This window comes from Bufo bufo, chromosome 5 (assembly GCF_905171765.1).
Source record: "Bufo bufo chromosome 5, aBufBuf1.1, whole genome shotgun sequence".
Lineage (NCBI taxonomy): Eukaryota > Metazoa > Chordata > Amphibia > Anura > Bufonidae > Bufo > Bufo bufo.
Genome location: NC_053393.1, coordinates 541610081 through 541625541, shown reverse-complemented (window position 1 = coordinate 541625541; position 15461 = coordinate 541610081). Strand labels below are relative to the sequence as shown.

At 44.4% G+C, this 15461-nt stretch overlaps 1 protein-coding gene across 1 annotated transcript in view; it reads left to right on the top strand.

Annotated features, from left to right (window-relative positions):
• Window positions 1-1762: 1762 nt before the first annotated feature.
• The window catches only part of CRHR2 (corticotropin releasing hormone receptor 2), a 325375-nt gene continuing 311676 nt past the window's right edge, over window positions 1763-15461 (top strand). The window contains exon 1 of the mRNA XM_040431314.1: window positions 1763-1907. Within this exon, the coding sequence (XP_040287248.1) occupies window positions 1875-1907 (33 nt within the window). The 5' untranslated portion in view covers window positions 1763-1874. The remainder of the gene's footprint in view (window positions 1908-15461) is intronic.

Below are 15461 nucleotides of genomic sequence, written 5' to 3'. Positions count from 1 at the left end.
CCTAACAGTACTGTACAGTACCCACCTAACAGTACTATACAGTACTCAACTAATAGTACTATACATTGCCCACCTAACAGTACCGTACAGTACCCACCTAACAGTACTGTACAGTACCCACCTAACAGTACTGTACAGTACCCACCTAACAGTACTATACAGTACTCAACTAATAGTACTATACATTGCCCACCTACCAGTACTGTACAGTACCCACCTACCAGTACTATACATTGCCCACCTAACAGTACCGTACAGTACCCACCTAACAGTACCGTACAGTGCCCACCTAACAGTACCGTACAGTGCCCACCTAACAGTACTGTACAGTGCCCACCTAACAGTACTGTACAGTGCCCACCTAACAGTACTGTACAGTGCCCACCTAACAGTACTGTACAGTGCCCACCTAACAGTACTGTACAGTACCCACCTACCAGTACTGTACAGTACCCACCTACCAGTACTGTACAGTACCCACCTAACAGTACTGTACAGTACTCAACTAATAGTACTATACATTGCCCACCTAACAGTACCGTACAGTACCCACCTAACAGTACCGTACTGTACCCACCTAACAGTACTATACAGTACTCAACTAATAGTACTATACATTGCCCACCTAACAGTACCGTACAGTACCCACCTAACAGTACCATACAGTGCCCACCTAACAGTACCGTACAGTGCCCACCTAACAGTACCGTACAGTGCCCACCTAACAGTACCGTACAGTGCCCACCTAACAGTACTGTACAGTACCCACCTAACAGTACCGTACAGTACCCACCTAACAGTACCGTACAGTACCCACCTAACAGTACAGTACAGTACCCACCTAACAGTACCGTACAGTACCCACCTAACAGTACCGTACAGTACCCACCTAACAGTACCGTACAGTACCCACCTAACAGTACCGTACAGTACCCACCTAACAGTACCGTACAGTACCCACCTAACAGTACCGTACAGTACCCACCTAACAGTACTGTACAGTACCCACCTAACAGTACCGTACAGTGCCCACCTAACAGTACCGTACAGTACCCACCTAACAGTACCGTACAGTACCCACCTAACAGTACAGTACAGTACCCACCTAACAGTACCGTACAGTACCCACCTAACAGTACCGTACAGTACCCACCTAACAGTACCGTACAGTACCCACCTAACAGTACTGTACAGTACCCACCTAACAGTACCGTACAGTACCCACCTAAGATTGCTATTTAGTGATCAAATAATACAGCTATACAGTCCAAAAACAGTATAACTGCAGACACCAGTCAGTCTGGACTATGAGAGCAATTTTGGGGCAATTACTCTTTTCTCTGGTTTGGGAGCTACCACTAAAGCACAACTCACCCGTCAATGGATCCTAAGCTGGTGAGGGTCCGATTCAGCAATGCCCCCTTCCCCACTCGTGCGGGGGGCGCCCTGCTTTGGTGTACCCCACCTCTATGGTAAATATATTCCCTGCCAGGGAATAGACAGCTATACAGCCACACTGTCCACCCCCTGCGATTATAGCGATGGTCACATAATATCAGGGAATCGCTATTCATGCGCGTGCCTGGATACAAGCGCACAGTGACACAACGTTACCATTCGCAGCGCACACTGTACAAACAATAGTGTGTATTATGTCTCCGTCCCAGCGTGTCCATGTGTGCACTGCCTCCAAGTCCCTCCCTTACTCTACATAGAGGGAGAACCTGTGTGGGTCTGTGGGCTGCCCGGGTAGAAGGGACAACTCCGGAGCACTGTACGGCAGCACTGACTGGAGCGGTATTATTTATTATACTGGAGGAGCCTGGGCAGCCTATGGGCACACACCCTCCACCCTTCTTGGAACTTCTGTCACAATGAAATCCGCAATCTTGTTTCTTATCCTGCAAGTAAGTTGTTTGCAAATATATTCACCCCCCTGTGACACATGTGCGGTCACGTTATCAACTTCCAGTACACCGTCATCCTGGGGATCGCTGCTGTGTTTCCAGCGCAGGCTCCCCCGAGGAGATGCTCTTTAGATCATGAGTTGTAGTTATGTGTCACCCCTTAAATTTAAAGGGGGCGGTGGGGGGTACTGGAGGTAAAAGGGTTAAATACGGATACCCTGCTATTCACTTGTATATGGCGCTGCGCAGGACAGATAATCGGATTTTAAGATGTGATTTAAAAAATATATATATATATTTATTCACATATTCTATATCATTATTATTATTATATATTAGAGGCAAATGTAGCAGAGCCGAGTTTGTAGGCAACATTATGGTGTTTTTTACGTAGAACTTCAAGTAAATCAGTTTTGTTATCTGTCATTTAAGCAAACATGACGGCGCTTCGAAGCGTCAAAAGACAAATTCAGCTCTGCTACATCAGTAGCTAAATTCCCAGTAAAGCCTCATGCACACGAACTTATTTTCTTTCCGTGTCCGTTCCGTTTTTTTTTTGCGGAACGTATACGGAACCATTCATTTCAATGGGTCCGCAAAAAAAAAAAAAATGAAGTTACTCCGTGTGCATTCCGTTTCCGTATATATCCGTATTTCCGCTCCGCAAAAAAATAGAACATGTCCTGTTATTGTCTACATTACGGACAAGGATAGGACTGTTCTATCAGGGGCCAGCTGTTCCGTTCCGCAAAATACGGAATGCACACGGACGTCATCTGTGTTTTTTGCTGATCCGTTTTTTTGCGATACATACGGTCGTGTGCATGAGGCCTAATGCTGAGGGCGGTCAAGTTGGTTTTAAACATCAGATATTAACGACCAGGTGGGCCGATGTAGCAGAGCTGAACTGGTCTTTTTCACCTAACGCCTATATGGGGCACATTTATTAACACTGGCGCATTGCTGTCAGGATGAACTTAGCGTGCGCGGTATACGCCAAGTATACGCCATATTGAAAAAACGCCAGTCTGATCACCCAACACTTTTCCCTTATTTGGGGGGGGGGAGACTTAGTAAATCGCCCCGTTTTCTGACACAAATGCAAATTACCAGTTTTCATTTGAATTAATGTAGCAGTGCTGAGTTGGTTACTTAGCACCATCATGATAGTAATATTACATAGGACTGCAAGTTTTAAGTGAGTTATCATACTGCAAACATGTTGGCGCTCCAAAAGACAAATTCAGCTCTGCTAAATCGGAAGCTAATTTCTCAGTAATATTACATGCTGTCAAGTTGGTTTTCAATATCAGACATACACAACCAGATGGACTGATGTAGCAGAGCTGAACTGGTCTTTTCACCCTATGCCTACATGGAGCACATTTATTAACATTGGTGCACTGCTGGGAGGATTAACATAGCGTGCGCGGTATACGCTAAGCATACGCCACGTTGAATAAACGCCAAGTTGTAACTGCTGCTGCTTCACCCACGTTTTCCCCTGACCCATTTTTTGACACAAATGCAACCTGCAGTTTTTCATTTGAATTGATGTTATTGAGCCGAGTTTGTCATTTAATACAATGTAGCTTGATACAGTTCTCATTATTTCTCTTCCTTCAGACAGCTTTGCACAGATCAGTGACAAATTCAACTCTGCTACATCTGTATGTGATGCATTCAATACTGCTACATCTGTATGTCATGCATTGAGCGCTGCTACATCTGTATGTGATGCATTGAGCGCTGCTACATCTGTATGTGATGCATTGAGCACTGCTACATCTGTATGTGATGCATTCAGCACTGCTACATCTGTATGTGATGCATTGAGCACTGCTACATCTGTATGTGATGCATTAAGCACTGCTACATCTGTATGTGATGCATTGAGCACTGCTACATTTGTATGTGATGCATTGAGCGCTGCTACATCTGTATGTGATGCATTGAGCGCTGCTACATCTGTATGGGATGCATTGAGCACTGCTACATCTGTATGTGATGCATTGAGCACTGCTACATCTGTATGTGATGCATTGAGCGCTGCTACATCTGTATGTGATGCATTGAGCGCTGCTACATCTGTATGTGATGCATTGAGCACTGCTACATCTGTATGTGATGCATTGAGCGCTGCTACATCTGTATGTCATGCATTGAGCGCTGCTACATCTGTATGTGATGCATTGAGCGCTGCTACATCTCTATGTGATGCATTGAGCGCTGCTACATCTGTATGTCATGCATTGAGCGCTGCTACATCTGTATGTGATGCATTGAGCGCTGCTACATCTGTATGGGATGCATTGAGCACTGCTACATCTGTATGTGATGCATTCAGCGCTGCTACATCTGTATGTGATGCATTGAGCACTGCTACATCTGTATGTGATGCATTCAGCACTGCTACATCTGTATGTGATGCATTGAGCACTGCTACATCTGTATGTGATGCATTCAGCACTGCTACATCTGTATGTGATGCATTCAGCACTGCTACATCTGTATATGGTCTCAGCAGCTTCTCCACTTATTCGGCTTCTGTACATTATTTTATTGTCTTTTTCTTTTTTGTGTATGAAAATAGTCTGGTTTTATTTTCTTTCTTTTTTTTATAAAATACAATTTTTGGAAAAATTCTCGCCGCGTCTCTGGTTGTTTTTTGTTTTTTTGTATTTAAGTAGACGTCGTTTTATTCCCATAAAATGAAAGTTATGCAAACTCATCAAGAACAAATAAACCAAAGCGGCTGCTGATTTATAGCTCTGTGTACAAGGGATAATTGCTGGGGGGCCATATGTAGCAGAGCTGAATTTATCAATTGAATACAGATGTAGCAGTGCTAAGCATGTGAGGTGTACCCAAGGTGAACTTGTCAGATGGAGCAGAGGTGAGCTTGTCAGATCCACATGAGAAACGTTTGTTAGTGAAGTTGAGCTGACTTTGTACTGTGTTTGTCAGAAGTAAGAGAAGCAAAGTTTGTCAGATGTAGGAAAGCTGACACAGAAGAGCTGAGTTTGTCGGGTATAATGGGCTGAGTATGTCAGATATTGCTGACTCAGTCTGTCAGCTGTAGTTAGGATGAGTTTGTTAGATGGAGCAGTAGTTGAGTTTGTTGGGTCTATCGCAGCTGTTTGTCAGGAGTAGCAGGGTTGGCGTTGTCGGGAGTAGCAGGGTTGAAGTTGTCAGGAGTAGCAGGGTTGAAGTTGTCAGGAGTAACAGGGTTGAAGTTGTCAGGAGTAGCAGGGTTGAAGTTGTCGGGAGTAGCAGGGTTGAAGTTGTCGGGAGTAGCAGGGATGACGTTGTCGGGAGTAGCAGGGATGACGTTGTCGGGAGTAGCAGGGATGACGTTGTCGGGAGTAGCAGGGCTGACGTTGTCGGGAGTAGCAGGGCTGGCGTTGTCGGGAGTAGCAGGGCTGACGTTGTCGGGAGTAGCAGGGCTGGCGTTGTCGGGAGTAGCAGGGCTGACGTTGTCGGGAGTAGCAGGGCTGACGTTGTCGGGAGTAGCAGGGCTGACGTTGTCGGGAGTAGCAGGGCTGACGGTGTCGGGAGTAGCAGGGCTGACGTTGTCGGGAGTAGCAGGGCTGACGTTGTCGGGAGTAGCAGGGTTGACGTTGTCGGGAGTAGTAGGGCTGACGTTGTCAGGAGTAGCAGGGCTGACGTTGTCGGGGGTAGCAGGGTTGAAGTTGTCAGTAGTAGCAGGGCTGACGTTGTCGGGAGTAGCAGGGTTGGCTTTTTCATATGTAGAAGTTTATTTTTAGTTTCTCTGATGTAACGCCACTGAGTTTGTCAGATGTTGAAAGCATAGTTTATCTGATCTAGCAGAGTTAGGGCTCATGCACACGACCATATGTATTTTCCGGTGACGTCCGTGTGCTTTCTGTATTTTGCGTAACGGAACAGCCGGCCCCTAATAGAACAGTAATATCCATGTCCGTGATGCGGACAACATTAGGACATGTTCTATTTTTTTTCAGAACGGAAATACGGACATACGGAAACGGAATGCACACAGAATAACTTCCTTTTTTTTTTTTTTGTGGACCCATTGAAATGAATAGTTCCGCATACGGTCCGCAAAAAAAAAAAAACGGAACAGACAGAGAAAGAAAATACGTCTGTGCGCATGAGCCATTGTCAGATATGGAAAAGTTGCATTTGTCAGGTGCAGTTAATTGAGTTTTCAAATATGTTAGCGCACAGCAGATTTGAGTTTGTCAGATGTAGCAAAGCAGAATTTGCCTTGTATAGCAGAGTCCAGTTTGCCAGTTGTAGCTGGGACGGATTTGTCAGCAGGTCTCTTATTTTTTAAGATGAAGCAGTTTTCGAGCCGAGTTTTCAGCAGACACTTAAATTGCTATATACAGAGAAGTGGATTTTATCCGATATAGCAGAGTTGTGTGTACGGGGTTTGTGAGATGTAGTTGAGCTTTTCAAATATGTGCGTAGCAGATTTGAATTTGCCAGATATGACAGGCCTGGAGTAAGGCTACATTCACACGACCGTATGTATTTTGCGGTCCAAAAAATACAGATCCGAAAAAAATACGTCCGTGTTGCGTCTGTTTTTTGGCGGAATTATTGTAACAATGCCTATCCCTGTCCTCAAAACGTTCAAGAACAGGACACGCTCTATATATTTTTTATGGGGCTACGGAATGGACATACAGATGCGGACAGCATTTTTGCGGACCCATTGAAATGAATGGGTCCTCATCCAATCCGCAAAAAAACTGAACGGACACGGAAACAAAATACGTTCATGTGAACGCAGCCTGACAGTGCTGAAATTGCTGGATGCACTTAGAGCTGAGTTTGTCAGATGTTGCAGGGCTGAATTTGTTAGGGGCTCATGGACACGAGAATAATGGCTCAGTGACCGTGAATAACAATACACGGGCACCGGCCGCGTTCACTCCTTTTGCGGAATACGGACCTATTGACTTGAATGGGCCCGCGATCCGCAACATGCGGCCAAAGATAGAATTTTCCTATCTTATTGCGGTGCGGAGGCACGGAGAAGAACGCCCTTCGTAGCGCTTCCGACCTGTGCCTCCGCACCGCAATAAGATAGGTGAGGTCGTATCTTGTGGATCCGCAACACGGAGCGCACGCGGCCAGCGCCCGTCTATTGGGAACCGCCCATTTACAGTGACGCCGAGCTAGGCGGGTCGGGTGCAGGAGCCCTTACTTGGCCCCAGGGTGTTAGCTATAGTTTGAAATAGGACTGCGACATTTAGGCTCAGACTACGCGGCGACGCGATCTTACGACTGTCAATTGTGTCGCAGTGTGACACGCGACAGTCACATGTATAGATGTAGCAGAGCTGAATGTGTCAATCGGCACACCTGTTTATTTAGCAACCTAATACAACTATCAAAGCCTTATGACAAATACAGCTCTGCTACATCCTTATGAGTTCTTCTTCTTCTCCTGAAATCCTTAGGCCGCTCTCTTAGGTTGCGGTTAAGGGCGGTGAACTCCGCGAGGAGCTGCCGAGCCGGGTGATCAGCTGGATGACAACCAATGGGGCTCATACTGGTTGTCACCCAGCTTTCCCAGGAGCAGATAGGGTTGGGTAGACCCTGAAGGATCCGGTTTCGCCTGTTAATTCCGGGCGGCCGGAGTTCTCATTAATCTTATTAATCTGCACTAATGAGATTAAAGTGAAGGAAAAGGAAATTTAAAGGGCGAGGAGCCCGGATAAATAATACTCCCCAATGCAGAGTATTCCAATAAGGGCTCATTCACACAAACACATATTTTATTTTCTGTGTCCGTTTTTTTGTTTTGTTTTTTGCAGCCAGTCACTTCAATGGGGCTGCAAAAAACTGAAATGACTCCATGTCCGCATGTCCGTTCCGCGAAAAAAGGATAGGACTGTTCTGTTAGGGGCCGGACGTTCCTTTCCACAAAATGCGGAATGAACATGGCTGGTATAGGTGTTTTGCGGATCTGCGATTTATGGACCGCAAAACATTTATGGCCCTGCTCATGAGCCCTTAGTAGTACTGGGGGAAGATTGGGGGGGCAGGGCTGTGGGGGTCTTCCCTATTCATTACTATTGCACCCCCCAATCTGTGCCTGACACCATCAGCGCTTACATAAGAGGCGAGAAGAACGCCCGCACATCATGTACACCCCGCGGGCGCCGCCGCCGCTCTCCTCTGAGGGTTTCAATTCATTTCAACGATTTCACCTTGGAGGAAAAAAAATAGACATTAAAGGGGTCCTCTGGTTGTAACATGATAACTATTAGATCAATGGGGATTCGACCAGTGGGACCCCTGCCGATCAGGAGAAGGGAACCGCGTAGGGATGGAGCGGCCGGTCGAGCGTGCGCCATTCATTTCTGCCGAGCGCTTGTGCTCGCCTGTCTCTGGCATAGAGCGCGGGGTCCCCATTCTCAAGATGAGTGGGGATCTCCGTGGTCAGACCCTCACCGATCTGATAGTTATCCCTTAGGCCTCTTCCGTTTACGTTCTGTTTTTTGCATTCCGTATACGGAACCATTCATTTCAATGGATCCGCAAAAAAAACGGAAGGTATGCCTTCTGTATTTCCGTTCCGTTCAAAGATAGAACATGTCCTATTATTGTCCGCATAACGGACGAGGACAGTACTGTTCTATCAGGGGCCAGCTGTTCCGGAATGCACACGGACGTCATCCGTATTTTCGGTTCCGTTTTTTGCGGACCACAAAATACAAAAAAAGCCCTACAGTCGTGTGCAAGAGGCCTTACCCTGAGGATACGACCGGAATATGCATTTTTATGTTCCACATGGTAACAACCATATAGTATAGTAAACACGGGTAATACAGTTTTTTTGCGAGTGTACGGGCCGTTTTTTTGTGTTCCGTATACGGAACCATTCATTTCAATGGTTCCGCAAAAAAAAAACGGAATGTGTTCCATATGCATTCCGTTTCCGTATTTCAGTTTTTCCGTTCCGTTGAAAGATAGAACATGTCCTATTATTGCCAGCAAATCATGTTCCGTGGCTCCATTCAAGTCAATGGGTCCGCAAAAAAAAAACGGATCACATACGGAAATGCATCCGTATGTCTTCCGTATCCGTTCCGTTTTTGCGGAACCATCTATTGAAAATGTTATGCCCAGCCCAATTTTTTTCTATGTAATTACTGTATACTGTATAGGCCATATGGAAAAAACGGAAACACAACGGAAACTAAAAATGGAACAACGGACCGCAAAAAACTATAAAAGCCATACGTTCGTGTGAACTAGGCCTAAATGTAATAAGACATAACGGTGCTGTATAAGGGGTAGCTACGGTATGGTAACGGAGACGTAAAATGTAGGATGATAACGTATTAACAGCAAAATACGGTAGATATGTAGTATGACAAAAATTGGCAAATATGACGTAGAATAAGGTGATATGTAAAATGGTAAATATTATAACTGAAATATATCATAAGGCAACATGTACTGTAATATGGTAAATACACTGCTCAAAAAAATAAAGGGAACACAAAAATAACACATCCTAGATCTGAGTTAATAAAATATTCTTCTGAAATACTTTGTTCTTTACATAGTTGAATGTGCTGACAACAAAATCACACAAAAAAAAATAATGGAAATCTAATTTTTTAACCCATGGAGGTCTGGATTTGGAGTCACCCTCAAAATTAAAGTGGAAAAACACACTACAGGCTGATCCAACTTTGATGTAATGTCCTTAAAACAAGTCAAAATGAGTCTCAGTAGTGTGTGTGGCCTCCGCGTGCCTGTATGACCTCCCTACAACGCCTGTGCATGCTCCTGATGAGGTGGCGGACGGTCTCCTGAGGGATCTCCTCCCAGACCTGGACTAAAGCATCTGCCAACTCCTGGACAGTCTGTGGTGCAACGTGACGTTGGTGGATAGAGCGAGACATGATGTCCCAGATGTGCTCAATTGGATTCAGGTCTGGGGAACGGGCGGGCCAGTCCATAGCATCAATGCCTTCGTCTTGCAGGAACTGCTGACACACCCCAGCCACATGGGGTCTAGCATTGTCTTGCATTAGGAGGAACCCAGGGCCAACCGCACCAGCATATGGTCTCACAAGGGGTCTGAGGATCTCATCTCGGTACCTAATGGCAGTCAGGCTACCTCTGACGAGCACATGGAGGGCTGTGCGGCACTCCAAAGAAATGCCACCCCACACCATTACTGACCCAATGCCAAACCAGTTATGCTGGAGGATGTTGCATGCAGAAGAACGTTCTCCACGGCGTCTCCAGACTCTGTCACGTCTGTCACATGTGCTCAGTGTGAACCTGCTTTCATCTGTGAAGAGCACAGGGCGCCAGTGGCGAATTTGCCAATCTTGGTGTTCTCTGGCAAATGCCAAACGTCCTGCACGGTGTTGGGCTGTAAGCACAACCCCCACCTGTGGACGTCGGGCCTTCATATCACCCTCATGGAGTCTGTTTCTGACCGTTTGAGCAGACACATGCACATTTGTGGCCTGCTGGAGGTCATTTTGCAGGGCTCTGGCAGTGCTCCTCCTGTTCCTCCTTGCACAAAGGCGGAGGTAGCGGTCCTGCTGCTGGGTTGTTGCCCTCCTACGGCCTCCTCCACGTCTCCTGATGTACTGGCCTGTCTCCTGGTAGCGCCTCCATGCTCTGGACACTACGCTGACAGACACAGCAAACCTTCTTGCCACAGCTCGCATTGATGTGCCATCCTGGATAAGCTGCACTACCTGAGCCACTTGTGTGGGTTGTAGACTCTGTCTCATGCTACCATTAGAGTGAAAGCACCGCCAGCATTCAAAAGTGACCAAAACATCAGCCAGGAAGCATAGGAACTGAGAAGTGGTCTGTGGTCACCACCTGCAGAACCACTCCTTTATTGGGGGTGTCTTGCTAATTGCCTATAACTTCCACCTGTTGTCTATCCCATTTGCTCAACAGCATGTGAGATTGATTGTCACTCAGTGTTGCTTCCTAAGTGGACAGTTTGATTTCACAGAAGTGTGATTGACTTGGAGTTACATTGTGTTGTTTAAGTGTTCCCTTTATTTTTTTGAGCAGTGTAGGAAGGTGTAATATAGTGGATATGGCACTTGACACAAATCTGGTTACATATGTAATACGGTGCATCGGCAGGGATGTGGTAGGTGACGTACGATATAGTTTGACCTGTAAAATGGCACCTGACATAGTCACGATATACAGTACGGTAACTGAGGCCTATGATGCGGTAAGACATGTATTGCGGTACATGAGATAATTATATTTCATATAAAAGTGTAAATCTGGTGAGCGCCGCACTGTGACGGTACAAGAAGCTGATGGAAGAACCGGCGCCGCTCTCTTTCCCATCGCATTTACCGGATCTTTCCGTCCCAATGACTTTCATTTATTAACCTATAAACATTCTTATATAATTGCATCAGTTTTATCACCATGTGTTCACATGTCTCTAACACGCATCGTTCCGTATATTACTGCCATACAGTCTCTGACAAAAGTCTTGTCGCTTCTCTATTTTGTAGAAACTCCTGCTATTAACCTGACTTTTAATTAATCAATTGGTGTTAGAAATAGCTCCTAGGAAAAGCTGAAGCCTCCCAAATGATGTTTAATTCACTGAAATAAATTAATTTCACTGAAAAAAGATTTATCATTTAATCAAGACGGAAAGGTCAAATTTTGGCAAAGAAATTGAACAACTTTACTGCAAATCCAAAAATATGTCAGCAAATGAAGTAGTGGTGCTGTGAGATCCAAATGTAATATCTTGCATGATTCCATGAGCTTGAAGGAGAGCATCCATGCGGTTTGGCAAGGATTCATACAATTTATTGATGAAGTCATCAGGTCTTGCATGCCTCCCAGAGTTCATCGATATTCTTTGGTTTCGTCTTCCATGCTTCCTCTTTCATCCTACACCACATATGCTCAATGATGTTCATGTCTGGAGACTGGGCTGGCCAATCCTGGAGCATCTTGATCTTCTTTGTCTTAAGGAACTTTGATGTGGAGATGGAAGTATGCGATGGAGCACCATCCTGCTGCAGAATTTGGCCTTTTTTACGGTTGGGAATATAGGAGGTAGCTAAGTTTTCTTGGTATTTTAGACTATTGATGTTGCCTTCCACCCTGCAGATCCCTCGCACACACCCATACTGGATGTAACCCCAGACCATGATTTTGCCTCCACCAAACGTCACTGTTTTCTGGGTAAATCTCGGCTCCATGCGGGTTCCAGTAGGTCTCCGGCAATATTTGCGGTGACTGTGGTGTAATTCAACAGAAGATTCATCTGAAAAATCCACCTTCTGCCACTTTTCCAGCGTCCATCCTTTTAGCAGGCTGTGGCCCTTGGCAAATGAGGCACGTTTTTTCAATTGTCCTTGGTTTAGTGCTGGCTTATGGGCACTGATTCGACCATGGAGGCCATTTTGAGACAGAATCCGACAAACTGTTCTGGTTGACACAGGGACTTCAGGTGACCAGGTCTCGTGGAGCTCTGCTGCAGTGGAAAATGGGTTGGCCTTGGATTTTCGATCCAACAAACGGTCCTCTCGAGCAGTTGTCTTGTGGGGTCGGCCTGACCTGGCCTTGTCCAAAATGTCTCCAGTCTCTTCAAATCTTTTTTTTTTATCCTCTGAACTTGACGCTGAGACACATTGAAGGTGTCTGCCACATCAGCAGTGGATCTGGTCTTCAGCCTCTTCATAATCAACACTTTAGTCTCCGGGGGAATCTTAGGCATGTTTGCAGAGGTCTAGTTGCAGTTGATGTGAAGGTCTAGTGTACTGGGGTTCTTTTTATACACACCTGAGACCTAATTGATCCATTGTTAGTCACAGTTAGTGATGAGCGGCAGGGGTCATATTCGAATTCGCGATATTTCGCGAATATTTTGTAGAATATTCGTCGAATATTCAAAAATTTGAAAATTCGCGTTTTTTTTTTACTCGAAAAATCGGAAAGGTAATGATTGTGTAATATGCAAATTTTCGGAATTCGAATTTTCGGATTCGAATCTTTTATTGCGAATTTTTCAACTTACAACTATTAGACGAAGGTTATAGCACTATATTAGCTAAATTGCTCTATATTCGATTTTTTTCGAATATTCTCTATATTGCTATAACTTAGTTTTTTCGAATATTCGTAATATTCTAAAACAAGAATATATAGCAATACAGGGAGTGCAGAATTATTAGGCAAGTTGTATTTTTGAGGATTAATTTTATTATTGAACAACAACCATGTTCTCAATGAACCCAAAAAACTCATTAATATCAAAGCTGAATATTTTTGGAAGTAGTTTTTAGTTTTAGCTATTTTAGGGGGATATCTGTGTGTGCAGGTGACTATTACTGTGCATAATTATTAGGCAACTTAACAAAAAACAAATATATACCCATTTCAATTATTTATTTTTACCAGTGAAACCAATATAACATCTCAACATTCACAAATATACATTTCTGACATTCCAAAACAAAACAAAAACAAATCAGTGACCAATATAGCCACCTTTCTTTGCAAGGACACTCAAAAGCCTGCCATCCATGGATTCTGTCAGTATTTTGATCTGTTCACCATCAACATTGCGTGCAGCAGCAACCACAGCCTCCCAGACACTGTTCAGAGAGGTGTACTGTTTTCCCTCCTTGTAAATCTCACATTTGATGATGGACCACAGGTTCTCAATGAGGTTCAGATCAGGTGAACAAAGAGGCCATGTCATAAGATTTTCTTCTTTTATACCCTTTCTTGCCAGCCACGCTGTGGAGTACTTGGACGCGTGTGATGGAGCATTGTCCTGCATGAAAATCATGTTTTTCTTGAAGGATGCAGACTTCTTCCTGTACCACTGCTTGAAGAAGGTGTCTTCCAGAAACTGGCAGTAGGACTGGGAGTTGAGCTTGACTCCATCCTCAACCCGAAAAGGCCCCACAAGCTCATCTTTGATGATACCAGCCCAAACCAGTACTCCACCTCCACCTTGCTGGCGTCTGAGTCGGACTTGAGCTCTCTGCCCTTTACCAATCCAGCCACGGGCCCATCCATCTGGCCCATCAAGACTCACTCTCATTTCATCAGTCCATAAAACCTTAGAAAAATCAGTCTTGAGATATTTCTTGGCCCAGTCTTGACGTTTCAGCTTGTGTGTCTTGTTCAGTGGTGGTCGTCTTTCAGCCTTTCTTACCTTGGCCATGTCTCTGAGTATTGCACACCTTGTGCTTTTGGGCACTCCAGTGATGTTGCAGCTCTGAAATATGGCCAAACTGGTGGCAAGTGGCATCTTGGCAGCTGCACGCTTGACTTTTCTCAGTTCATGGGCAGTTATTTTGCGCCTTGGTTTTTCCACACGCTTCTTGCGACCCTGTTGACTATTTTGAATGAAACGCTTGATTGTTCGATGATCACGCTTCAGAAGCTTTGCAATTTTAAGAGTGCTGCATCCCTCTGCAAGATATCTCACTATTTTTGACTTTTCTGAGCCTGTCAAGTCCTTCTTTTGACCCATTTTGCCAAAGGAAAGGAAGTTGCCTAATAATTATGCACACCTAATATAGGGTGTTGATGTCATTAGACCACACCCCTTCTCATTACAGAGATGCACATCACCTAATATGCTTAATTGGTAGTAGGCTTTCGAGCCTATACAGCTTGGAGTAAGACAACATGCATAAAGAGGATGATGTGGTCAAAATACTCATTTGCCTAATAATTCTGCACGCAGTGTATAGCGAATATAAAAAAAAAACGAATATAGAGCAAAATTCGCAAACACTACTACTCCTAAAGTCAAGTATATTGCAGCCTTCTTATTGGCCCACAAGCTAGAAGCAGTGAGGGATCATGTGTACTGATAAAAAAAAAAATAAAAAAAAAATAATAATAATTAAAAAAGAAATTAGAATATTCGAAATTACGAATATATATAACTATATTCGAAATATTCGCGAATTTTCGAAGTACCTATATTCGCTATAAAAATTCAAAATTTGAATATTCGTGATCAACACTAGTCACAGGTGAAGCTCATATGACAAGGCGACAACACTTATGTCTTGGCAACAATGGGCTCAATGGGCTTTACCAAGCTGTGAATATTAGAATACATTTGTCAGTTTCGTTTTGCACTGAAACATTATTACAAAAGCTGTTGGGATTAAAATGACCCATTTCTTGTAACAAAATCTTGATTAGAAATATATTTTAGCGCCACTTCAGGTCAATTTGTACACAAGTGACAAGACTTTTGTCAGGGACTTTATAGTAAACTGAGTATTCATGGTTCTAAGCAGCGATTTATAAAACTATTTGGAGCCCAAGAGAAAAGCACAGTGTGGGAGCCCAAATAATGCTACCATGTAGTGCCTAAATAATACCGCCACACAGACTAACACTGTACAGTGCCCAATAATACCGCCATTCAGTACACAGACTTACACTGTACAGTGCCCAATAATACCGCCATACAGTACACAGATTAACACTGTACAGTGCCCAATAATACCGCCATACAGTACACATACAATAACACTGTACAATGCCCAGAAT